At 39.1% G+C, this 26,882-nt stretch overlaps 1 protein-coding gene and 1 long non-coding RNA gene across 3 annotated transcripts; one reads left to right on the forward strand and one right to left on the reverse strand.

The window, feature by feature from the left end:
* Positions 1–126: 126 nt before the first annotated feature.
* On the forward strand, positions 127–15,789 carry LOC147570698 (uncharacterized). Of its 2 annotated transcripts, none has more exons than XR_015231490.1 (4): positions 127–1,079; positions 6,449–7,909; positions 14,386–14,873; positions 15,553–15,789. It is a non-coding gene; the product is annotated as an uncharacterized LOC147570698 (long non-coding RNA). The 2 variants fall into 2 exon arrangements; XR_015231491.1 differs by having other exon boundaries at positions 14,386–14,834.
* A 414-nt stretch (positions 15,790–16,203) lies between these two features.
* On the reverse strand, positions 16,204–24,504 carry LOC147570699 (putative disease resistance protein RGA1). Its single transcript, XM_086664673.1, has 2 exons — positions 22,618–24,504; positions 16,204–17,118 (listed from the first exon to the last, which is right to left on the reverse strand). The coding sequence occupies exons 1-2, from the start codon at positions 24,371–24,373 to the stop codon at positions 16,757–16,759; spliced, it is 2,118 nt and encodes a 705-aa protein (XP_086520799.1). The 5' UTR covers positions 24,374–24,504; the 3' UTR covers positions 16,204–16,756.
* Positions 24,505–26,882: the final 2,378 nt, after the last annotated feature.

The raw sequence follows: 26,882 nt of genomic DNA on the forward strand, positions 1-26,882 counted from the left end.
TTTGAAGATACTGTTGTGTGTGAATTTTCTTGTGGACAAAAAGGTTTTCACTCCACATGTCCCCTAGACTTTTCATTTTTTTTTAAGATATTGTTGTGGGTGAATTTGATCAATTATTCTCTCAATTATTATTATTTTCGAAGATATTGTTGTGTTTGATTTTTTTTTTTTTTTATTGGCTTGGTGATGGATTAAATTTTTCGTTTTTCATTTGGAAACCATTAGGTAAACAAATTATGGAAGCGCAGAGAAACTGAACTTTGTTGTGTAGTATAGTGCTTAGTTTTAATGTTGATTGTCGGAAAAACAGCATTAGAAGTACACAATGAATAACCTACAGCAGTTTTTAGTTTACTTGGTTTTCATTGATGATATTTGTCTCGGTATGTTTTCTGCTGCTTTACGGCTGCTGGCCAGTGAATGGGATACTGATGATAATTATTTTCTTGATCAGGAGTAGGAGCTCGTTGATCGACTACTTGTTGAAGAACTACTAACTGGGTGAAAATGGCTTAAAAGGACGATGGAGTCGACCCTCAAGCTTCGATTAGCTTTTATACCCCATCTGATAAAGCTTTCATTTGTTGCTGATTCGACGAAAGACATGGCAATCAACATGAACAAAGTAGTGCAGTGGCGTCCCTAGTTGTGGAAGATGGCTCTCTATCTTGTAAGTAACTGTGAAACAACCGTCTTCTCTAATAAGATCAATTGTCTAGTAATGTATGTGTGTCTCGAACCCCAGACGTGGAAAGTGGAAAACAACTTGATCACCACTCTCTTTCTCATTTTCCTATCAGAACATAAGTGGAGTCACACAAAATGTATAATGACTGACCTAATGAAATTTTTGACATGGGAAAACATAATTGGTAGATGAAATTGAACTGTGATCAGTTAAAGAGAAATGGTTGGAATTCTTATTAAATCATTAGATGGACATAATTGGTAGATGAAACCTCAAAATGAATAACAGAACTTTTAGATAAACACAATTGATTTTTAAGTCACCACCAATGTGGTTTAGACCTCCCAGGTCTCCTATACCTCACATCATACCTATCGAAGACCCCAAAATGGTGTCTCTGGGCAGTTGGTGTCTCTGGGCTGTTAGGAAAAATAACCTAATTAACTTGTTCAGGAATATGAAGATAAACGATGCGAAAGTAAAAGTAGAGACACCAAGATTATTTAACGTGGCAAAAAACCCCTCCAAACTAGAAGGTAAAAAACCACGGGACCTAGTCCAGAAATCTTCCACTATAATTAAATAATGGGTTACACAACTCTTCAAGATGTGTAGAAACACTCTTGGACAACTCTTCACCAAATCTATGGTGGATAAACTGAACAAAGAAACAAAGAAATAAAATCTCTTACTCCTTAGGATTTGAACAAATCCTAGATTACTAAAGGTTGAAGAAGATAACCACAAACTAAATTGCTTCACAAGATTAATAATCTTCTTTTCTTCAAACCAATATTCTGCTCTTTCAATCTCTCTTGAAAGAACCACTTCAGAAATCTCTCTTTCTCTGACTTCTCTTTGTTCTGGAAGTTGTTGTGTATAATCTCTTCCCTTTCATTCCCTATTTATAATAATAAATAAGGAGGTTTACCAATAGAAATAGGAATTCCTTTTTAGGCTTGAAAAAATAGAAGTTTCTATTTTTTTCCCCAAACAAGGAATAAGGGAAATCCTATTCCAACTAGGAGTCCTTTAATTATAAGGAGGGACCCCAACAAACTCCCCCTCCCGACTTATGAAGAGGGACCTACCATCCCCAAACCTGCAACACTGCTACATAGCTCATGTTTGCCTTTGGGTAATGGTTTTGTCATCATATCTGAACCATTGTCTTCAGTATGGATTTTCTCGATCTTCAACACCTTTTCTTCAAGAACATCTTGGATCCACTGGTATCTCACATTTATATGCTTGGACTTGGAATGGAAACTAGAATTCTTACTGAGGTGGATGGCACTCTGACTGTCGCAATGAATAACATAATTATCTTGTTTCATACCAAGTTCTTCTACCAGCCTCTTCATCCATAACATCTTCTTGCAACATTCTGTAATGGCAATATATTCTGCCTCTGTAGTAGATAAAGCTACACACTTTTGTAATTTAGATTGCCATGACACTGCTCCCCCTGAAAATGTAAATAAGTAGCCTGATGTGGACCTTTTAGAGTCTACATCTCCTGCCATGTCTGCATCTGTGTAACCGACTAATACTGGCTTATCATTACCAAAACATATACGAGCTTTAGACGTACCTCTAAGATACTTCAGAATCCACTTCACTGCTAACCAATGCTCTTTGCCTGGATTAGCAAGAAATCTGCTTACTACTCCAACTGCAAATGCAATGTCCGGTCTTGTACACACCATTGCATACATCAAGCTTCCTACAGCTGAAGCATAAGGAATTTTCTCCATTTCTTCTTTCTCACTTCTAGTTGATGGGCACTGATCACGAGTCAACTTGAAGTGACTAGCTAATGAACAACTCACTGGTTTTGTCTTGTCCATATTGAACCTTTCTAGAACCTTCTCAATGTATCTTTCTTGGATAGCCAAAGTTTTCCAGCTTTCCTATCACGAGAGATATGCATGCCAAGAATTTGTTTTGCTGGACCCAAGTCTTTCATATCGAAATACTTGTTTAGTTCCTTCTTTAACCTGCTAATTTTATTAGCATCCTGACCAACAATCAACATATCATCAACATAAAGTAGAAGTATAATCAAATCTCCATCAAGAAATTTATGAACGAAAACACAATGATCTGAAGCCGTCCTGTGATACCCTTGATCCTTCATGAATGATTCAAACTTTTTGTACCACTGTCTTGGTGCTTGTTTCAGCCCATATAAACTCTTCTCTAACTTACAAACCAAGTGTTCCTTACCTTTAACTTCAAACCCTGTTGGTTGTTCCATATACACATCTTCCTCCAAGTCACCATGAAGGAAAGCGGTCTTGACATCTAGTTGTTCAATTTCTAGGTTCATACTTGCAGCCAATCCCAATACTAACCGTATAGAGGACATCTTCACCACCGGAGAGAAAATCTCATCAAAATCAATACCCTTCTTCTGCCCAAATCCTTTCACCACTAGGCGTGCCTTATACCGTGGTTGTGAATTTCTTTCTTCAGTCTTGATTTTGAACACCCACTTATTTTTAAGAATTTTCTTATTCTTAGGTTTTTCAACCAACTTAAAAGTGTTGTTTTTATGCAACGATTCAATCTCATCTTCCATAGCTTTCAACCACTCCTTCTTGTGTTCATCATCTAGGGCTTCTTCATAACACTGTGGTTCTCCACTATCTGTAACCATCACATACTCGTGTGGAGGATACTTGGTAGATGGTGCTCTATCTCTAGTCGATCTTCTCAATTCAGCTGGTGGTTCATGTTGAACTTCCATTCCTTGCTCAACATCATCACCCATAGGAACATCTTCATGAGCTTCATCTTCATGATTTTGTTCTTCACTTGCATTATCATGCATAACCTTAGAAGAGATATGTGGATCTAGATCAATGAGATCATTACTATGATTCTCATGCTTCTCAACTTTCCCGAAGTCCTCAATAGTTTGATTTTCAAGAAAGACCACATCTCTACTTCTAATAATCTTCTTATCGACTGGATCCCATAACCTGTATCCGAATTTCTCATCTGCATACCCTAAAAAGATGCATTGTTTGGCTTTATCATCAAGCTTTGCTCTTTGATCTTTAGGTATATGCACAAAAGCCCTGCAACCAAACACCCTTAAGTGTTCATAACTGACTTCTTTCCCAGCCCACACTCTCTCAGCTACATCTCCATCTAATGGTGCTGAAGGTGATAAATTGATCAGATAACATGCAGTACGCATTGCTTCACCCCAGAAACTTTTAGGCAACTTAGCTTCTGAGAGCATACATCTGATCCTCTCCACAATAGTGCGATTCATGCGTTCTGCTACACCATTTTGTTGTGGAGTTTTGGGAACTGTCTGTTCATGTCGAATACCATGGGTTTTGCAATACTCTTCGAACGACCCGATGTATTCTCCTCCATTGTCAGTGCGAATGCACTTCAATGATTTTCCTGTCTCCCGTTCTACCATGTTGTGGAAATTCTTGAAAACTGCAAGTACATGATCTTTGGTCTTTATGGCATATGCCCAAACTTTCCTGGAAGCATCATCTATAAAAGTAACAAAATACAAAGCACCACCAAGTGTTTTGACCTTTAAAGGTCCACAAACGTCAGAATAAACAAGCTCCAAAACTCTGGATTTTCTTTCAGATGCATTCCTTTGAAAGGAAACTCTATGTTGCTTTCCTACTAAACAATGAGAACAAGTGTTTAAATTTATACCTTTTACGTTCGGTAAGTCTTGTCGTTTAGCAAGGATTTGAAGTCCTTTCTCGCTCATGTGCCCGAGTCTTCTATGCCAAAGATCAGTGGAAGAATCTTTTTCAACTGCATTCAATTCTCCTTTGCACAGTTTTACTTGAGTCCTGTATAAAGTACAACACTTCTTCCCTCTTGCTATCACCATTGACCCTTTTGTGAGCTTCCACTTTCCATCACCAAAGTGACTGTGGTACCCTTCATCATCTAATACTCCTGTAGAGATTAGGTTATATCGAAGATCTGGTATATGCCTCACATTCTTAAGAATCAATGTACTTCCTGTGCTCGTCTCAATTTTCACTTCTCCAATTCCTACGATTTTTGAGAAACCTAAGTTTCCCATCCTGACTTTGCCAAGGTCACCAGTTCTGTAAGAGTTAAAGAAATCCTTACATGGAATAGCATGATACGAAGCACCTGAGTCAACCAACCATGTTGTTTCTGGTTCTGACTCAGCCATACTTAAGCAAGTGTCTCCACAACCTGAGAGTAAGATAATGTCATCACCTGAGGCAACTGCCGCAACATTATCTTGTTTTTCATCATCCTTTTTATTTTCCTTCTTTGGTTTCCTGCAATCACTCTTGTAATGACCCATTTTTCCACAACCAAAACATCTAACTTCTTTCTTTGGTTTTGATCTCCCCCTTGACTTATCACGGTTATGAGGTTTTCTACTTTTACCTCTCCCCCGTCTTTCTGTAACAAGTGCCTCTGAATGAGACTCGTCTGACGATGATTTCCTTCTTGTTTCTTCATTCAACAAACTACCTGTTACGTGATTCATACGCATTATGCCATCAGGAGCAGAATTGCTAAGAGACACCACCAATGTCTCCCAACTATCTGGTAAAGAATTTAGAAGAAGTAAGGCCTGCAACTCATCATCCAAAACTAACTTCATTGCAGAAAGCTGGTTTACTAGACTTTTCATCTCATTCAAGTGTTGAGCAATTGAGGTTCCTTCTTTATATTGTAATTTTCCTAGCTTTCTGAACAAGTAAGCCTTTTTGGCAGCTGTCTTCTGATCATACAATTCTTCTAATTTCCTCCATAGACTATAAGCGGAAGTCTCCGTCGATACATGATGAAAAACACTGGGTTCTACCCATTGTCGAATAAATCCAACAACCTTACGATCTAATACCTTCCAGTCTTCTTCATCTATCTTCATCGGTTTTGTACCGTGATTTTCAATGGGTGTAGCTAGGTCTTTGCAGTATAACAAATCTTCCATTTTTGCTTTCCACATCAAGTAGTTTTCTCCATCTAAACTAATCATGCGATTAGTATTCACTTCCATATTTCTGAACAATAAATCCAACCTTAGCTCTGATACCACTTGTTAGGAAAAATAACCTAATTAACTTGTTCAGGAATATGAAGATAAACGATGCGAAAGTAAAAGTAGAGACACCAAGATTATTTAACGTGGCAAAAAACCCCTCCAAACTAGAAGGTAAAAAACCACGGGACCTAGTCCAGAAATCTTCCACTATAATTAAATAATGGGTTACACAACTCTTCAAGATGTGTAGTAACACTCTTGGACAACTCTTCACCAAATCTATGGTGGATAAACTGAACAAAGAAACAAAGAAATAAAATCTCTTACTCCTTAGGATTTGAACAAATCCTAGATTACTAAAGGTTGAAGAAGATAACCACAAACTAAATTGCTTCACAAGATTAATAATCTTCTTTTCTTCAAACCAATATTCTGCTCTTTCAATCTCTCTTGAAAGAACCACTTCAGAAATCTCTCTTTCTCTGACTTCTCTTTGTTCTGGAAGTTGTTGTGTATAATCTCTTCCCTTTCATTCCCTATTTATAATAATAAATAAGGAGGTTTACCAATAGAAATAGGAATTCCTTTTTAGGCTTGAAAAAATAGAAGTTTCTATTTTTTCCCCAAACAAGGAATAAGGGAAATCCTATTCCAACTAGGAGTCCTTTAATTATAAGGAGGGACCCCAACACATTTTTCTAAAGGTAGTGTTTGCAAATTATATAGAGCACTGATAGTAAAATCATGTTCTTGGAGTGAGCAATTTGAGAGGTTCAGGTATCTCAATGTTTCAATTTCGCAAAAGAAAGAGGTGAACTCGTAATCGTTGAACGACTCAAGTTTAATATGCGCAAGTTCTTAATAATAAACGATGAACTTCTTGGTTAGAAATGGCGTCCATTTCACTCACCTTCACATTTAAGAACTCATTATTCTCACTAACACTTTGTGCAAACAAAAACATAAAGATTTAGCATTTCCATCTTCTTTAGCATGAACAACTAAAAGCATGTCATGTGTCTTCTCTAATAAAAAAAAATTATAGTACACTTTAAGAGAGGAAAGTAATAGTAAATAAGACGAACCTGTAGGGCTATGTAGCTTCTCGTGATATCTTTGAAAGAACCTTTTGTGTACTATCAGATTGGGGATGCAACCATTCAATATCTAAAATCTTTATCCTCTCAAGGGCTTGTAAATCAATGTCTTGTATATGTGGAAGGAAACCTTTGAAATTTGGACATTTCTTAATCACCAGATACTCAAGTCTAGGATGTAATATCTGGCGGGGCAGGAATTCAAGTTGTGGAACATCCACTATATGAAGGTGGTGCAGAGAAGTGATGTTGTTGATATTCAATACCTTGGCATTCACTTGTTCAATGGTGAGCTCTTTCACACAGGGACAAATAGTTGGCAATGTAACCAACTTTGGGCAAAACTTAATGACCAAATTAACAAGCATCGGAAAATAACAAGAAGTTGCCTCCTCCTCCTCAATCCATTCTTCTAAATTTTCCATATCAAATAAAATAAGATTTTTCAAGTGAGGAAGTTGACCAAGGCCTTGAAGTTGTTGAATTCTCTTGCAGTTTAGCAGTTCTAGCCTCAACAAATTTGGTAGAGACAATGAGATACTATTATTAGTCATCCATGATGGAAGTTTCAAACTTTTATACCCATTAATTCTCAAATTCTTTAGATTAGAATGAGGTTGAAGGCCTTCCAGTACGTCTTCATCCAAATGTTCGTGTTCGTCAACATCAATAGGTAAAGGACAATTCCAGTATAGTGTCAAAGAGGTAATTTTTTATTTTTTTTCCTTAAATTAGCTAGTTTGGCTTTCTCAATTCCACCGCCTCTTACCCTCTCCAAACAATTGATCATTAACTCACCACCAATGAGGTTTAGACCTCCCAGGTCTCCAATACCACCACCACCACCACCAGCACAATGTGATCCACTATTTTCACTCACATCATACCTAGCTAATTTTTCAAGATGACTTAGGCGATCCATTCCTGACATTGTTCCTATGGCGTCGTAGGAATATGTAAGACTTCTCAGGTTAGTCCAGTTTCCTATGTATTTGGGAGGCTGTCATTTCCCCAGATGTAATTTGGTCAATTTCGTCAATTCAGTAATACTGTCAGGCAAATCTCTTATGCTCGTGTAAGAAATATTTAGGACACGTAAACGTTTCTGTGAAGTGAATGAACTCACTTTGATTATGATAGAACCGTGAAGAATGGAGAGAGGGAGAGAGTGATCGGTCGACAGAGAGAGATGGAGGAAGAGAAGACAAACAAATGAGTAAACTCAATGATATTTCTCTATGTATATTTAGGGTTACAATTGATACTATATATAGGTTATTAAAGATAAGTACAACTAGAGATACAAAAGATATTTATCAAATCTAAGTTAGTTAAGATCATGGAGGAGATCTTGTTTGCATTGGTTGCATGGGTCGGCCTTGATGTCGCCGGGCTGGTGCTTGTGTCGGGTACTCGGTGAGAGACCCATAATACTCCCCCTCAAGTTGGAGCGGAAATAGAAGGAACGCCCAACTTGCCAATAATCTTCGAAAACGCATCAGCTCCTAAAGGTTTGGTGAATATATCTGCAAGTTGATCCGTTGTCGGTGTAAACTTAGTTGCAATGAGGTTTGTTTTAAGCTTTTCCCGTACCAGGTGACAATCTATTTCAATGTGTTTCGTTCGTTCGTGAAATACCGGATTGTCAGCGATGTGAAGAGCTGCGCGATTGTCGCAGTGTACCGTCATAGGGGAAGGATGATCAACTTCGAGGTCTGTAAGGAGATATTTGAGCCATTGTAACTCACAAGTAAGTGTTGCCAATGCTCGATATTCTGCTTCTGCGGAGGAGCGTTCTATAGTGTGTTGTTTCTTTGATTTCCACGATAATGGACTCGATCCAAGCATCGTGAAATATCCTGTCGTTGATCGACGGGAGGAAGGACAACCAGCCCAATCTGAATCACAATAGCCAGAAATGTGGAGAGAAATGGTTGCAGAGAGAAAAATACCGTGATCTAAGGTTCCTTTAATGTAACGTAGGATACGGTTAGCAGCTTCTAAATGAGCAGTGGTTGGTTGCTGCATAAATTGACTTAAGTTATTGACCGCAAACGAGATATCAGGTCGTGTAACTGTAAGATAAATTAAGCGACCCATCAATCTTCTATATGGAGTCGGATCCGGAATATTGATTCCGTCCGTTGATGTGAGACGGAGTTTCTGTTCCATGGGAAATGGTGAAGGCCGGGCTGCAGTGAGTCCCGAATCCTGGAGAATATCAAGCGCATATTTTCTTTGACAAAGAAAAATGCCTGAAGAAGAGCGGGAAACCTCTATTCCTAAAAAATACTTAAGGAAACCAAGATTTTTAAGGGAAAACGTATCCCCAAGAAAAGATTTGAGCTTGGAAATGGCCGATTCATTATTTCCTGTGATTATAATGTCGTCCACATAGACTAGTACATGAATAATAATATCGGCTTTGAAGTAAGAAAAAAGGGAATAGTCTGATAAAGATTGTTTGAATCCTTTTTGTACGAGAACTGAAGAAAATTTCGAGAACCATTGTCTAGATGCTTGTTTGAGGCCGTATATTGATTTATGAAGGCGACAAACACGTGTCTCCCCCTTGTTGGAATAACCTGGAGGTAATTTCATGTATACTTCCTCATTTAAGTCACCTTGAAGAAAGGCGTTATTTACGTCTAATTGATGAGGAGACCAATTTTTGATGGCTGCAATCGAGAGAAGGACACGAACAGTTACCAATTTAGCGACCGGGGCAAACGTGTCATGATAATCCAGCCCTTCTATTTGTGTATAGCCTTTGGCGACTAGCCGGGCTTTGTAACGTTCGATCGAGCCATCGGGTTTATATTTTATTTTATAAACCCATTTACAACCTATGGGACGTTTGTTCATAGGAAGAGGAACAAGTGACTATGTGTTGTTTGATTCCAAAGCCTGAATTTCTTTGGTCATGGCCTCTTTCCAATGTGGAAATTTCATGGCCTGAGAAAATGATGAAGGTTCATTTTCCGAAAGGATTGAAGCAAGAAAGATTTTGTGGTCCGAAGATAAGAATTTATCGGAAAGAGAATGTGATAATGGATAAGGAATATCGGAGTTTGAATCAGAAAATGGGAAACTCGGAGTGGCACATATGTAATCGTCCAAGTGGGAAGGTGGACGCCGAATTCTAGAGGGACGAGTTGGGACTAGTCCCTCGGTGACTGGGATTGAGTCAGGATTGACCAATGAGTGGTCAGAAATTGAAATCGCAGACGAGTTGTTGATCGGTTTGGAAGCATGAAGTGGAGAATTGGCAGAGGTGCCTATAGAATCAGATGGAAGTGAAGGGGAGACCGGGCTTGCGGTGCCTGTAGAAGATCCTCTTGAGTCAGCTATGGTGGCTGAGGGCACAATAGGTGATGAAGGCCATGAGGTTTCGTCAGGTACTATCGGCACACCAGTAGGTGAGCGTGCCAACGGAGTACATTCTGTGGGCACCCCAGTAGCTGGTATGGCCGAAGGGTCAACTGTTGGGAAGATGAATGTGCCATCATCTTCGATAAAGATGAAGGGACGTGGTAATGCTTGTGTGATAGAAGAATGAGATGACATGGGAAACGTGGATTCGTGAAAGACCACATCACGAGAAATGATAATTCGGCGGGAACGTAAATCAAACAATTTGAAGCCTTTTTGTCCATGTGGGTAACCTAAAAATATTGCCGGATTGGCACGAGGATCCATTTTGGTAATGGGTTTTGGTGTTCGTACAAAACACAAACAACCAAATACACGAAAGTGGGAGAAGGTAGGTGGTGAGCCAAGTAATTTCTCATGTGGAGAAAGACCATGAAGAACGGGTGTTGGTAATTTATTAATTAGGTAGATTGCCGTTAATACGCATTCACCCCAAAAGGATAATGGAAGGCTTGCTTGAAGTCGGAGGGATGGAGCAACTTCCAAAATGTGTCGGTGCTTACGCTCAACGACACCATTTTGTTGCGGAGTGTAAGTGCAACTACGTTGGTGTAATATTCCTTGAGTGGAAAACCAATTTTGTAGCTCCTTGTTCATAAATTCCGTTCCATTATCGGAACGAAATATTTGAATTTGAGGGAAAAGAGTATTACCGTTTCCCGAAGAAATAGAGTGGATTTTTTTATTGAATTGGGTCGTTACGTAATTAAAAAAATGGATGATCCAAGTTGTAGTGTCCGATTTATTATGCATTAAATATATCCACGTACATCGAGAAAAGTCATCGATTAAGGTGAGGAAATAGCGACACCCGGACGTGGAGGGAGTTGAAAATGGTCCCCACACATCCGCGTGGATAAGTTGAAAAGGGTGAGTAGATTTAGATGTGCTAATTGGGAAGGGTAATCGGGTTTGTTTAGATTGTGGACAAATTACACACGGAACTTTATTTTTATTGATAATACTAGAACGCATACAAGGAATACGAGAAATAAAATACTTATAACGAGAAACCGAAGGGTGACCTAACCTCCAATGCCATAAATCAAAAGAACTAACAAGATTATTACTAATAGAACTAGAAATTTTGTTTCTCTTCTTCTCAGATCTCTTTTGCTTTTCCGGCGGAGGGATGACCCTTCGCCGGATCCCCTTTTCGTTTTCATTGTGTGTTAGGCTTCCCTCCATTAATAGCTTCTCCTAATCAACTTCATTGAATGGTTGAGATATCAAAAATCACCCATATCTCTTTTCTTTTTTAGATCTATTTGTTTGATTTTAATGGAAGAAAAGAAAAACTATATTCGATCAGGGTGAAACTCTCTCTTCAACATTTCATCTTCTCTTCCTGCCAGATCCCAATCCCTTTCTCTACCCATCATTCATTCTTTCTCTTGGAATCCAAATCTCTCTTGGGTTTCTTTTTGTTGTTGAGAATTATCAAAATTTATTTGTCAATCGAAGAAGAAGAAGAAGAAGAAGATGTTTAGTATTATTAGATTGAGGAAGTTAAAGGAAACAGTGATTAGAACATCAAAGTTTGTAACTTTATCAGAAATTAGGTCATCATCAGATTCTTATATCAGAATCTTAAATAGATCGTTTTTTATACTCGATTTGATAGTGTTTATCGTCGGCGTGAATCTTTGATTGGATTATTACAACAAGAACGTTATAAATGGGATGGAGGTAGTGGTGGTGGTGGTAAATCTATTTATCAAGATGTGAATCTCTGCGAGACGGTTATCCTCCTAGGTCCGAATTGGGGATCATCTTTGAGAAGAACTTAGGGTTGGATTAAGAAGTCGAATTAAGAAGTGGTGGTAATTCTCGTCTGAAGAAGAACTTAGGGTTGGATTAAGCAGTGGAATTATTCTTTGTAGTGTTCTTAATAAAGTTTTTCCTGCATTGACGGCGGTTCCTTTGTGGTGGTGGTGGTTCTCCGGTGATGGCGGCGGTTCTCCGACGATGAAGACGGTTTTCCGGTGATGAAAACAGTTTTTTTACGGTGACGACGACGGTTCTCTGGTGAAGACTACTATGGTTATTTTCGTATTTGTATTAGTATTATTTTTGTCGACCTTTAGGGTCTTTTCATTCTCGACCTTTAGGGTCTTTTCATTCGCGACCTTTAGGGTCATTTTATCGAGTCGGTGTCTAGTCCCATTTCTGTCCCTTCATGAGGCACTTTAGATTCGAAAGTTCTAAGAACTTTGCTTATATAACTCTCATGAAGTTGAGGAGAGAAATAACAATATCATCCTTGTATCATTGTGATGTTTATCACTTATTAATGGATATGTTTCCCTTGGATTCAAAAAAAATAGAACTAGAAATTGAAAAGATCCTAGGTTCCGTGCGAAGCAAGTATAGTCCTTCATGACATTCACCAAGTCCAATCGTCCTTGTCCTCCGTAGGTCCTGAAAGACACAATGAGAAGATCGAAAAATTACTTCACAATTAAGTGATTTAGTAGTTTCGGAAACGGAGATGAGATTAAATTTAAAAGAGGGTATATGAAGAACATTACGAAGAAACAATGTAGGGGTGAATTTAATCGAACCTATATTGTGAACTCTCACTCGAGTACCATCGGGGAGACGAACAAAATAATTGTCGGGAGCCAATGAGTAAGACGAAAAATAAGAAAGATCGGAACAAATATTTTTAGCCGCCCCCGAGTCAATAACCCAAGTGGCGAACGAAGGAGAAGAAGTACCTGTCATGTTGACCGCCGGGTCTTGCATAGTGGAGGCGCCTGTAGACAGTGACATTTGGGTATTCCTTTGCTGGTCCAGGAGTGTCAATAGATACTTGTATTGATCAAGTGACATAGTTGTTGCTGCAGGCACCCCTGCGTCAGGAGCAATGGAAGAAACCGTGGCTGCCAATGGACCTGTTTTGTTCTTTGGTGGGTAACCATGTAACTTGTAACAAGTTTGTTGAAGGTGACCATGAAGCTTACAAAAATCACAGAATGAACGAGGTCGTTTCGGACGAGGTTTGTCAAATGAATCCACTCGGTTTCCAAACCGAGAATTGTTATGACCGACGGCTAGAGACGCCGCTTCAACATCAATGACGGAAGAGTTCACAATGTTTTGTTGAATCTCTTCTTGTTTAACAAGAGAGTGGATCTTTAAAAGTGATGGAAAAGGATCCATAAGTAATATCTGGCTTCGAATAGCCGAGAACCGGTCGTGAAGACCTTGGAGGAATTCCATGGCACGATCCTGGTTAGTTCGATCAAGGATCGATTTGCCATGACCACAAATGCAAGGATCAATAGCCATTAAAGACAATAACTCGTCTTGAAGAGACTTAAGACGAGTAAAATAGGAAGAGACATCGGAAGTTTCTTGTTTAAGCGACGAAATCGCTCTTTTAAGTTGAAACACTTTCGGAGCGTTCGTTTGATAAAACCTATCGTATAAATTTTTCCATATGTCTGAGGCAACATCATCATAAAGGACAGATTGACGGAGATCGGGATCAATGGAATTTGTGATCCAACTAACCACCAAATCATTACAACGTTCCCACGAGTGGAGGTCGTTTGGATTGGTTGGTTTTGGAATGGTTCCATTGACAAAGCCGAGCTTGTCTTTAGCTCGTAAGGCCTTTGTCATGCCTCGAGACCAAGACGGATAGTTATCTCCACTAAGTAGAGGCGTTATCATCACCGTAGTTGGTGAGTCGGAAGGATGAACATCATAAGGAGATAGAACTCGGTTTGGAGCTTGCATAGTTGTTTCAGAGGTGGTATCTTCTGGAGTTGTCATTGAAAAAAAATAAGAGAAGTGGCTCTTATACCATGTGAAGTGAATGAACTCACTTTGATTATGATAGAACCGTGAAGAATGGAGAGAGGGAGAGAGTGATCGGTCGACAGAGAGAGATGGAGGAAGAGAAGACAAACAAATGAGTAAACTCAATGATATTTCTCTATGTATATTTAGGGTTACAATTGATACTATATATAGGTTATTAAAGATAAGTACAACTAGAGATACAAAAGATATTTATCAAATCTAAGTTAGTTAAGATCATGGAGGAGATCTTGTTTGCATGGGTTGCATGGGTCGGCCTTGATGTCGCCGGGCTGGTGCTTGTGTCGGGTATGTGGGTGAGAGACCCATAATAGTTTCAAAGCTCCCAACTCTTTCAGTAGCTCACAAAGATTTCTACAATGTCTAACATTGAACACTTCCAAATCATGACAATCATTAACTGAGTCAGGTAATTTATTTATGTTAATATCATAGAGATCAAGATTTCTCAATTTTTTCAAATTTCCAATGTCACTGGGTAACCCTTGTAATTTACCACAATGCCAAAGGAACAGAAACTGCAAGTTCGATAGGTTACAAATAGACTTGTGCAATTCTTCAAACTGTGGACATGAATACAGACCAAGATGCCTTAGATTTTTTAATGCTCCTACGTCATTAGGGAGACCTTGAAGATTAACACATCTTTCTAATATAATTGTTTGTAAATTATATAAAGCACTAATATTCAGATCCTGTACTTGGACTGAGCAGTTTGAGAGGTGAAGGTATCTCAAGTGTTTCAATTTGGCAAAAGAAAGAGGTGAGCTCGTAATCGTTGAACGACTCAAGTTTAATATGCGTAAGTGCTTATTACTAAACACAAGATTAGATTCCCATAGATATCTTAGATTGAAAGTAAGAAAAGTGTGCAATTTCTTTGGAAATGTTGTTGGAATTTCTTTCTTGTGCAATTTCTTATGACATCCATTTCGCTCACCTTCACATTTAAGAACTCATTATTCTCACTAACACTTTGTGCAAGGTCATATATTAGATCATGCATCTTGTAACAAACTCCGGATGGAGGACTTTGGAATAAACCCTTCTGCTATCCATAACGGGACTAGATATGGTCTCCCAAACATGTAGGCCCTTGGAAATAAAGAACAATAAGAGGAGACGTATTAATTTTTCTTTGGAAACGGTAATAATGAACAGGTTCGTCTTATATACTACTTCCCTCTCTTACACCTACACATTTTGGTGATGGAATAAACCCTTCTTTTTCTTTGGAAACGGTATTAATTTTTTCTTGACCTTTTCGATCAACATAAAATTGAATTGCATCTCGAATAGGATCCCAACATAAACATGAAAAAATTTTCCAACATTCAAGAGGAGACGTATCCATAGACTTTTTTTTTTAGATAAAACTGCAGAGAATGGTTGAAGCTGTGACTCTTTGCAATTCAAAAATGGCTTGACTAAGACCGGAAAAGAAAATGGTTTGATCTATTTGTTTTGTGATGAACCTGCAGATAGTGAAGCTTTTACATGGGGAGAAAGAGCAAATAAAACCAAAAAACCATCATTCTCTGGAGGACTACTTAAAAGGAGGATGGAGTCGATCTTCAAGCTTCAATTAGCTTCTTTGTACTAATTCTCAAATAATATTTGGAAACAGAATTGAACTCTGATCAGTTGAAAGTGAAATTGTTGGAATTCTTATTAAATGAACAACAGAACTTTTAAATAAACAGAATTCTCAGATAAAATGGGAAACTCAATTCTGACATCGACGTCTTTGTTTTCTTCAGTTTGGTTTAATTTGTGTTATTGGATGCCTCACTTAGTTGCATATCACTGCTGCGCGGAATGAAGAAAAATAGAACAATATGACGCAACAATATTTTCAGAGCGTAAATACACGTGAAAAAGTAAGAGAGAAAAGTAGTAAATAAACGAACCTATATCCCCATATATGTTAGTTTAGGTGCTTAAACTTTCTCGAAAGAACCTTCTTTGTACTGTCAGATTGAGGATGCAACCTTGGAAATTTGGACATTCTCTAATGATCAGATGCCTAAGGTGCTGTTTGTTTTTTCTTTTTGTCTGAATCTGAATTTCGCTGAATCTGAATTCGCTGAATTGAAATGGCTGAATCTGAAATGCTGAATTATTTTGGCAGAAACTCAAGTTGTGGATGATTCTGCTGCAATAGTTGCCTCCTCCTCCTCAATCAATTCTTCTTTATTTTCCAAATGATCTAAAATAAGCTTTTGCAAGTGAGGAAGTTGACCAAGGCCTTGAAGTTGTCGAATTCCGTTGCAGTCATACAGTTCTTGCTTCACCAAATTTGGTAGAGACGATAACGTATTAGTCATCCATGAGGGAGGTTGCGAACCTTTATAGCCATAAATTCTCATTACCTTCACATTAGAATGAGGTTTAAGGCCCTCCAGTATGTCTTCTTTGTCCAAATGTTTGTTTTCGTCAACATCATCATCATCAATAGCTGAGTGAGGACCCTGCCGGTTTAGTGTCAAAGAGGTAATATTTGATTTTTCCCTTAAACTAGCTCCTTTGGCTTCCTCAATCCCACCACCTCTTATCCTCTTCAAATAATTGATAGTTAAGTTAGCACGAATGACGTTTAGACCTCCCAGGTCTCCAATACAACCAACACTAGCAGTACAATGTGATCCACTCTATAATACTGTCAGGCAAATCTCTTATACATGCTCAAGAAATATTTAGGACACGTAAACGTTTCAAAGCTCCCAACTCTTTCGGTAGCTCACTAAGATTTCTACAACCGTCAACATTCAACACTTCCAAATCATGACAATCATTAATGGAGTCAGGTAATTTAGTTATCCCAGAACTAGTGAGATCAAGAATTCTCAGTTTTTTCAAATTTCCAATTTCACTGGGTAACCCTTCTAATTTAGTACAATCCTGGAGGAACAGAAACTGCAAATTATACAGGCTACAAATAGACTTGGGCAATTCTTCAAATTGTGGGCATCCAACAAGAGAAAGATCCCTTAGATTCTTTAATGCTCCGATGTCATCAGGGAGACTGCGAAGATTAAAACATTTTTCTAAAAGGAGTGTTTGCAAATTATATAGAGCACCGATAGTCAAATCATGTACTTGGAGTGAACAGTATTTGAGGTTAAGTGTTAGAACTAATAGTCGCGGAAGCTATCGAACCTATCCTAGAAATTGATCCGATTATGAAGATTAATCGAAAAGCTAAGTCAAAATCAAATATGCGAACAGAATTTAACGAGGTTCGGCTTTAAAGCCTACGTCCTCGGGCGAACAAGAAATCTTTATTGAAGGATAGATGAAGACGACTAACACAATCCGCAAGTTCGTCCCAAGATGGTACCGTATAGTAATTAACCTTCTATACTAAATCTTCGACGACCGAGAAATTTAACACCGCTCAAAACTATGAACAAAAAAAATCTCTCTTACTTGCTCTCTCTCTAGCTCTCTCTAAAGAAGAGTTGTGTTTGTGTTGGTGTGTTTTTAGATTGGACCCAAGACCCCCTATTTATATATTATTATAAGCCGAAATTTAGAAACCAATTGAACCGCCTATAGCCATGAATTGGGAACAAGGGAAACTGCCAATTCCAAAACCGCCATAGCCAATAGCCATCTAAACCGCCTCTTGATTTGTTTGAAACCAAACCGCCACCAAAACCGCCTCTTATAACTTTTAGAAACTGCCTATTACAATTCTCCACCTCGTACACAATTTGATATACTTCAAATTTTGGACGAACACCAGGATACTCCTTGTAAAATATATCTGCTTCTTGTAACTTCATCCGACTGCACCATATGTCCATGGCTGCCTACGTACCCTTTTATAGGATCAAGCCTACCGTAGTTCTACCAACCCTTCACATAAAGATTATCTTGTCGCCATTACGCCCTTTCGGGCAACTTAACACGAGCCGATTTGCAGCAATTCCAGACAATGCTGAAACTTGCTACACGTCACCACTTTAGTCAACATGTCCGCGGGATTCTCATCTGTGTGTACCTTCATGAGAGAAACATCACCTTCCTCTATGACATCTCGTACAAAGTGATACCTGACATCGATATGCTTAGTACGAGCATGATGGACCTGATTCTTCGCCAAGTGGATCGCACTTTGACTATCACACCATACATCCACGCACTCCTGCTTAATCCCTAGATCATCCAGAAGACCCCACAACCACAATGCTTCCTTCACTCCCTCGGCCATAGCCATATACTCGGCCTCCGTAGTAGATAACGCAACTGTAGATTGTAACATCGATCGCCAACTAACTGGAGCACCATGTACCCTAAATACATAACCAGTAGTAGATCGTCTTCTATCTAGATCGCCAGCATAGTCCGAGTCAACATAACCGCTTACCTGACATGTGTCTCCACCAAAGCACAAACCCGTATCAACGGTACCCTTCAAGTACCTCAAGACCCACTTCACAGCTTCCCAATGTGTCTTCCCCGGGTTTGCCATAAACCTGCTAACCACACTGACCGCCTGTGAAATATCTGGACGAGTACACACCATAGCGTACATCAAACTGCCAACTGCACTAGCATACGGTACACGATCCATATGATCCTTCTCCACCGTAGTAGTGGGAGATTGTTTTCCCGAGAGCCTGAAGTGTGGTGCCAAAGGTGTTGACACCGCCTTCGCATTCTGCATCCCGAACCGAGAAACTACTCGTTCGATGTAACCTTTCTGATTCAAGTACAGTTTCTTACTTGACCGCTCTCTCTTAATCTCCATTCCCAGTATCTTCTTTGCAGCGCCCATGTCTTTCATCTCAAACTCTTGACTGAGTTGAGATTTCAACTTATCTATCTCCACCATGCTTCGAGAAGCAATAAGCATGTCATCCACATACAAAAGGAGATAAATAAAGTCACCTTCGCGAAGTTTCTTGATGTATACACAACAATCATAGTCACTTCTGCGAAAACCATGCTTTAGCATGAAAAAATCAAATCGTTTGTACCATTGGCGAGGGGATTGTTTCAATCCGTAAAGAGATTTCCTCAAACGACATACTTGATTTTCTTTGCCCTCAACCTTGTATCCCTCTGGTTGAGCCATATAAATTTCTTCTTCCAAATCTCCGTGCAAGAAGGCGGTTTTAACATCGAGTTGTTCCAGCTCAAGATCCCTGTGAGCAACAATACTCAATAGCACCCGAATAGAAGTATGTTTCACGACCGGTGAGAAAATCTCATTGTAGTCGACCCCTTCTTTCTGTGCATAACCCTTGGCCACTAGTCTTGCCTTATACCTTGTACCCTTGATTTCGGAAGAATCCTCTTTCTTCTTGTACACCCATTTACAACCAATAACAGACTTACCTTCGGGCAATGGGACAACCTCCCATGTCTGGTTCTTGTGAAGAGACTCCATCTCTTCTTGCATAGCAACCAACCAACTCTCTCTTTCCGCCGCGGTGATAGCTTGTTTGAAGGTGACCGGCTCGTCGTCTTCCACCGAGAGTGCATATTCAACCACATTTGCCTGCCCGTAATGCCTAAGAGGTTTGTCTGACCCTAACCTCTGTACCGGCTTATATAACCGTTTCGGCCTAGTGTGTACCGAAACATCCTGCTGCTATTGTTGTAAAACTTGTGTACCTTCCCCTTGAACCTCCTCATGGTCGGGTTCATCAATTTCCTCATCCTGAGTATTATCCTGATGCTCCACCTGATCATGATTCCTAGAAACCCGTTGGTCTTCGGCTTCTACTTCCACTACTTGAGCTTTAGTAGACCCAACATCACCACAACTAGGCACCGTAGCTTTCGCCATAGCTACAATAGATGACTCATCAAACACCACATCTCTGCTGATTACAAACTTCTTGTCTTCCGTACACCATAGCCGATAACCCTTGACTCCTGTAGCATATCCTAAGAAAATTGCCTTCTTTGCTCTATTGTCAAGTTTGTTACCTTTAACATGGTAATAGGCCGTACAACCGAAAACCTTAAGTCTCCCGTAATCTGCATGTTCACCTGACCACACCTCGTAAGGTATGCCGCCATCTAAAGAAGAATGTGGAGACCTGTTCACAATATAACAAGCTGTAGCAACAGATTCCGCCCACCATTCTACGCCTAATCCCGAATTGGAGCGCATACATCTAGCCTTCTCAAGTATTGTACGGTTCAATCTCTCTGCGACTCCATTCTGTTGAGGTGTGTTTACTACTGTCCAGTGCCTCACAATGCCTTCCTGATTACAAAACTCCTTGAATGCCCCATCCGTGTACTCGGTCCCATTATCCGACCTTAACGTCTTCAGCTTTCGACCAGTTTTGTTCTCAACCATTGCTTTCCACACCAGGAATGTGTTGAATACCTCATTCTTATGCTTCAGAAAATAAAGCCAGACAAATCTCGAATGATCATCAACGAATGCAACAAAATACCTGGAACCACCCTTGGAAGGTAACTTTGCCGGTCCCCAGACATCGGTGTGTACGTAGTCTAATACCTCTTTGCTCCTGTGCTTGCTTGTAGAGAACGTCACCCTGTGTGCCTTCCCGAACACACAATGCTCACAAAACTCCATGCAAGGCTTCTTCATGTCCTTCAACAAGCCTTTCCCGCACATCAAAGATAGACCCTTTTCTGACATATGCCCAAGGCGCATATGCCAAAGCCTCGTACTAGCCGTTGGATCCCTTCCACTGATTCCTACCGCTACATCTCCAGTAATTGTTGTCCCCAAAAGTTTGTATAAATTACCGTAACGAGTACCTCTCATTACCACCAAAGAACCCTTAACGACTCTTATGGAGCCATTCTCTATAATTATCTTACAGCCGTTCCGCTCCAACACACCAAGGGAAATTATATTTTTCCGCAAATCGGGTATGTGTCTTACGTCCGTCAATGTTCTCACCACTCCATCGTGCATCTTGATCCGTATTGTTCCGAGTCCCACAGTTTTACATATACTATCATCACCCAGTATAACTGTACCACCATCTATACTCCTATAGGTAGTAAACATCTCCCTATTTGGGCACATATGGTGTGACGCCCCTGAATCAAGCATCCACTTATCGAAGATCTTCTCAGACACCTCTGTCACCGAGAAACATTCGTCCGCCTCTTCTGACACATATCCCGCCTCTTGCATCTCTTGTTTCTCCTTGTAGCCTTCATTCTTTTGCTTCAACTTTCTCTTTGGACAAGCCGCTTTAAAGTGGCCAAGCTCACCACAACTAAAGCACGTTTTCTTGAAAGAGCCTCTAGATTTGGATCTAGATTTCCCGCCCTTTCCCTTTCCCCTTTCATTACTCCTCCCCCTTGTTACAAACAACCCTTGTGCTTGTTCCTTGTCTACTCCACCCGACGCCATACTGCTAGTAGCAACCTTACGAAGGTCATCCGCTAATAACGAGTTTCTCGTCTCTTCCATGGTTAGACTATCACCAACAAGCATCAAAGTTTGAACAAGGTTCTCATAGGATTTAGGTAATGAAAGTAACAATATGAGGGCTTGGTCCTCATCCTCAACCTTAACATCAATATCCTTCAAGTCTGAGATAATCCTGTCAAACCTATTCACATATTCCTGAATAGAAGAACCCTCTTCCATTCTACATGTGAATAATTTGGATTTTAAGTAGACCCGATTCGTTAAAGTTTTCGTCATGAAACTGCTTTCTAGCTTTAACCACACACCCGCCGCCGTTGTTTCTTCGTCTACTAGGAACGCCACATCCCTCTCAAGACACAACATAATGGTAGCCCGTGCTTCGAGATCTAACTCTTCCCAATCCTCATCTGACATATCTCCTGGTTTCTTTCCCGTCAACGTCTTGTGTAATTTCTGCGAGATTAGCAGATTCTTCATCTGCATCCGCCAATAAGAAAAATCGTTTTTCCCATTGAACTTCTCTATCTCATATTTCCCTGATTTGACCGTACCACTTCTCGATCCCATCTTCTTTTCGTTCAATCTCAAACAAGGCTCTGGTACCAATTGTAAAAACTAAAAGTCGCGGAAGCTATCGAACCTATCCTAGAAATTGATCCGATTATGAAGATTAATCGAAAAGCTAAGTCAAAATCAAATATGCGAACAGAATTTAACGAGGTTCGGCTTTAAAACCTACGTCCTCGGGCGAACAAGAAATCTTTATTGAAGGATAGATGAAGACGACTAACACAATCCGCAAGTTCGTCCCAAGATGGTACCGTATAGTAATTAACCTTCTATACTAAATCTTCGACGACCGAGAAATTTAACACCGCTCAAAACTATGAACAAAAACAATCTCTCTTACTTGCTCTCTCTCTAGCTCTCTCTAAAGAAGAGTTGTGTTTGTGTTGGTGTGTTTTTAGATTGGACCCAAGACCCCCTATTTATATATTATTATAAGCCGAAATTTAGAAACCAATTGAACCGCCTATAGCCATGAATTGGGAACAAGGGAAACTGCCAATTCCAAAACCGCCATAGCCAATAGCCATCTAAACCGCCTCTTGATTTGTTTGAAACCAAACCGCCACCAAAACCGCCTCTTATAACTTTTAGAAACTGCCTATTACATTAAGGTATCTCAAGTGTTTCAGTTCGGCAAGAGAAAGAGGTGAACTCGTAATCGTTGAAATACTCAAACTTAATATGCGTAAGTACTTATTACTGAACACACGATTAGATTGCCATCGATCCTCTGGATTGAAGGTAAGAAAAGTTCGCAGTTCCTTTGGAAATGTTGTTGGAATTTCTTTCTTGTCAAAATCTACCCCTAGCCGACGAACTACTGTGTTAGAAATGACATCCATTTCGCTCACCTTCACATTTAAGACCTCATTATGCTCACTAACACTTTGTGCAAGGTCATATATAAGGTCATGCATCTTGTACTTTTTATCTCGTTTTGGTGAGTGAGGTTGGAGTAATGAATTGTTTACTAAAATATTAAAAAAATTATTTCCTTCTTCTTCCATTGATGATGGAACAAACCCTTCTGCTATCCACAAGCGGATCATAGGTTTTCTCTTATACATCCAGCCCCTTGGAAATGTAGAACAATAAGAGAAACACCGTTTTAGATTAGGCGACAAACGATCGTAACTTAATTTCAGTATTTCCTTTATTCTACTTCCATTTTCTAAGATTTTCATTATGGGCATGTCTTTTATTTCCACCCAGTCGCTTTGTTGATTTTTGTTGTGCATAAGATTCCCGAGTGTTTGTGCTGCAAGGGGAACACCGCCACATTTACTTGCTATGCCTTTTCCTAGATCTATCATATTTGAGCTCTCCCGTGCTCCGCCAGGAGAAAATGCCCGGTGTTTGATTATAAACCAACAACCCTCATTTGAAATTTGTTGCAAAATGTAAGGAGAGATCGCTCCCCCGACGTTCGATGCAACCTCTACGCTTCGCGTAGTTACTAAAATTTTGCTCCCTTGAGCTCCGACTACCAAACGACTTTTAAGACTTGCCCATTTTCCAATATCTTTGTCCCAAAGATCGTCGAGAACTAACAAATATTTTTTGCTGTTCAACTCTTCACAAAGTCGATCTACCAACACATCAGTAGTTGGTGTGTCACAAGTGGATTTAGTAATCGAGTCAAGGATATCTTTTGAAACTTTATCGACAACAATATCACAATCAGAGACACAAACCCATATTTTTAAGTCAAAGTATTTGGTTACAGTCTGGTGATTATAGACTCGTTGAGCAAGTGTTGTCTTTCCAATCCCCCCCATACCCACAATGGATATGACAGAAATATTTTCATCATCATGTGATTTAATTAGTAAGCCAACTATGTTGGATATATCATTCTCCCTTTCGACATTAATTTCCGAGTCATCAACGTAGAAGTCAGTGTTGTTTCGACCGTCCCACTGAAGATGATCAGTAGTACTACTAGTACTACCCAGCTGGTTGAATCCAAACCTAGCCATATCTTTGGTAAGAGCATCTAAGTTTGTGTTGATAGTTTTGATTTTAGAAGCCATCTGGTGATTAAATGAAATTTTTTTGGGTACTGAAGGTAAACAATTGCGTACCTTGTCTCGATGCATTAATTCGTATGCAAACTCGTCGAGCACATCGTCAGCATCATAGGCGACATCTCGGAGGAGTTTCAACCAAAGCTTGACTGAATTGTCATTAACTTGTCGACTTTCGGCATCAGATATTACAGCCAAAATCATCTCGAGTGTTTTATCGAGAGTTTCCAGATCACTTCTCATGTTCCTAAGAGGACTAATCTCATTTGAGATCACACCCACCAGTTTCTTCAACATAACTTGGAGGCCTTCAACTATTGTCATTTTCTCTCTTTCTTTCTTTCTTTCTTTCTTTCTTTCTTTCTTTCTTTCTTTCTTTCTTTCTCAATTCTCACTCAGTAAGGATGAGTATCATTTGCTGATCAATTATTCTCTTCTTGCAGAGCTCTCACTCTGACTCTCGATTATTAATTTTGAAGATAACGTTGTGTGTGAGCTTTCTTGTGGACAAGATGGTTTTCACTACACATGTGGCCTAGACTTTTCATTTTTTTCGAAGACTTTTTTTTTTTTTTCACATATCAGCATTAGCCTTGCACAAGACCTGGAATTTTGCTTTCAGCAATAAGAAAAAAAAAGACACGTTATCAGAGATTTACGGAACTTTTTTCACATACCGAAATTTTTCACTTTATCAGAGATCTATGAAACATTTTCCAATATGTTACAAACAAATAATACTAAACCTAAAGCAACCCTATAAATGTACTTAAAATCAATTAAAAGATTTGAACATAAAGTGTACGGTTCCTTCTTAAGAGTACTATCCTAATACAAAAATTTAGTATATATAAGTTATTGAGAAAAAGGTAGGTAGAAGAGAGATGGTCCCCCTGTTGTCCCATTCAATTAACAAAATTAGAAAAACAAATTTGAAGGTTTCAGAGCATCTCTTATCCTTTTCAGTTCTCTCACAAAAGAAAAATGATAAAGTTCCCTCCCACCTTACTCCCTTGTACACCATCTTGCCTATGTGGCACATAAAAGTAGGGGTGTTCTTAAAAGTTGAAACACTTGCAGGGACTGAAAATGAAAAAACACTCCCTTGTCTAATTCTAATACGGTAGACAAGGGAGTGAGGTGGGGAGTTACCCCATCACGGTTGCTCACAAAATTCAAACATTAATTCTTGTCCCCACCAACCACACCATCTTTGCTTCAAAATTCCTAAACAGAGAAAAAGCTTCAAATTTCCAACATTAGTAGTTGAATCATTGAATCCATATACATGCACCCAAAGAAATGAAGGAGGAGATCCAGCTAAAACAGAGCCAATCAAATAGTAGAACTTTCTTGTGCGTCCAACTCAGTTGTCGAGATTATGCCAGCCCGAGTCGTTAGATTGAGTAACATTTTTTTACTAATACAAGAAACATATATACACGTGCAAAACACACCTGTTGACGTTTCATACAAAAAAAAAAACACTTAACTTGTTGGCCGTTGTTGCATTAACTCGTAGCAACTTATGATTATATCCTACAAAAATTTATTGTGTTTACATGTTTGGTACTATTTGTGAATACTATGTCTAAAGTTCACTTTGGTTGAATGATAATAGTATGTCTTCCTTTTGAAAATAACAAAAGTTCGAATCTTGCTGATTCTTCAGAAAAAGAATAAAAAAAAACTTACTTTGCATATTAGTGGTCGGTCACCATTCAACTGCAGTTCTAGGGTTAACGAAAGACTTATTTGAGTTCTCATTAGCTGCACAAAGTATTGACGCTATGGCTATGGTTGAGGGGCAAAAATCTAAGCAACTAATTTATGCTCTTAACATTCAACTAAAGTGATATATAAAATCGATCACTCTTCTGTCGTGTCATGTGGTTAGCAAATATGATCAGGAAACACCTAAAAAACTAATATTCCCATGGCAGACAGAACATCTAGAACCATTTTTGATAGACATACCACTATGGCACTATGACATTGGCAAGGAAGGTGATGTAAAATAACCCACATTTTCTTGTACCCACATCAAGTTGTGATCAGTAAATGTGATTTGATACATTTTGAATGTTGTAAATTGTGTTTCATGTATTGAGTTATGAGAACATTGAAAGTGGAGATTGAAAAAGAAGAATGAGGAGAGAATAAGATGTATACTCCCTTTTCATCATTAAGAAAATGCACATAAGTATATACTTATTACATAAGAGCATACCTTTCTTGAATTGTTTGTTACTCCGAAATCACTTTCAAGGTAGTGGCCTCCATACCACGACACAATGCATAAGTTCTTTCTACCAAAACAGTTCCATTGATCTACTACATATTTCCAACACGGGCGACCAAGAAAACTTTATTGAAAGATAGATGAAGACGACTCACACAACCCGCAAGTTCGTCCCAAGATGGTACCGTATAGAAAATAACCTTCTATACTAGATCTTTGACGAGCGAGAAATTAAACACCGCTCAAAACAATGAATAAAATTTCTCTCTCACTTGCTCTCACTCTATGTTGAATAGTTGTTGTGTTTGTGTTGTAGTTGTATTCTTACCAATACTCAAACCACCTATATATAGCATTGAAACTGACTCCAATCTCGAGTTTTGAGCAGTTTCCAAATTTTGAGCAGTTTTGAGTCCAAATCCAATTTTGGAAAAAAGACTCTCACCAAACCCGCCTTTCACCAAAACCGCCTAACACCAACCGCCTCTCACAATAGGTAACAGAGTTATGGAAGTAACACAAAAAGTTAATGTCATTATGGTATAGTTGGAACATTATGCCGAAAATTGCTCTCTGATTTCGGACACCTAA

The sequence above is a fragment of the Eschscholzia californica genome, unplaced genomic scaffold, assembly GCF_041429995.1.
Source record: "Eschscholzia californica isolate CP2 unplaced genomic scaffold, dmEscCali1.0.p SCAF_1, whole genome shotgun sequence".
Lineage (NCBI taxonomy): Eukaryota > Viridiplantae > Streptophyta > Magnoliopsida > Ranunculales > Papaveraceae > Eschscholzia > Eschscholzia californica.

What these genes read in the sequence shown, in the direction of transcription:
- LOC147570699 (XM_086664673.1), bottom strand. Translation starts at nt 24,373, where the DNA reads ATGACAATAGTTGAAGGCCTCCAAGTTATGTTGAAGAAACTGGTGGGT. An exon ending in ATACCTTAATGTAATAGGCA is followed by an intron (nt 17,119 to 22,617) that starts GTTTCTAAAAGT and finishes CACTCCTTTTAG; the next exon opens with AAAAATGTTTTAATCTTCGC.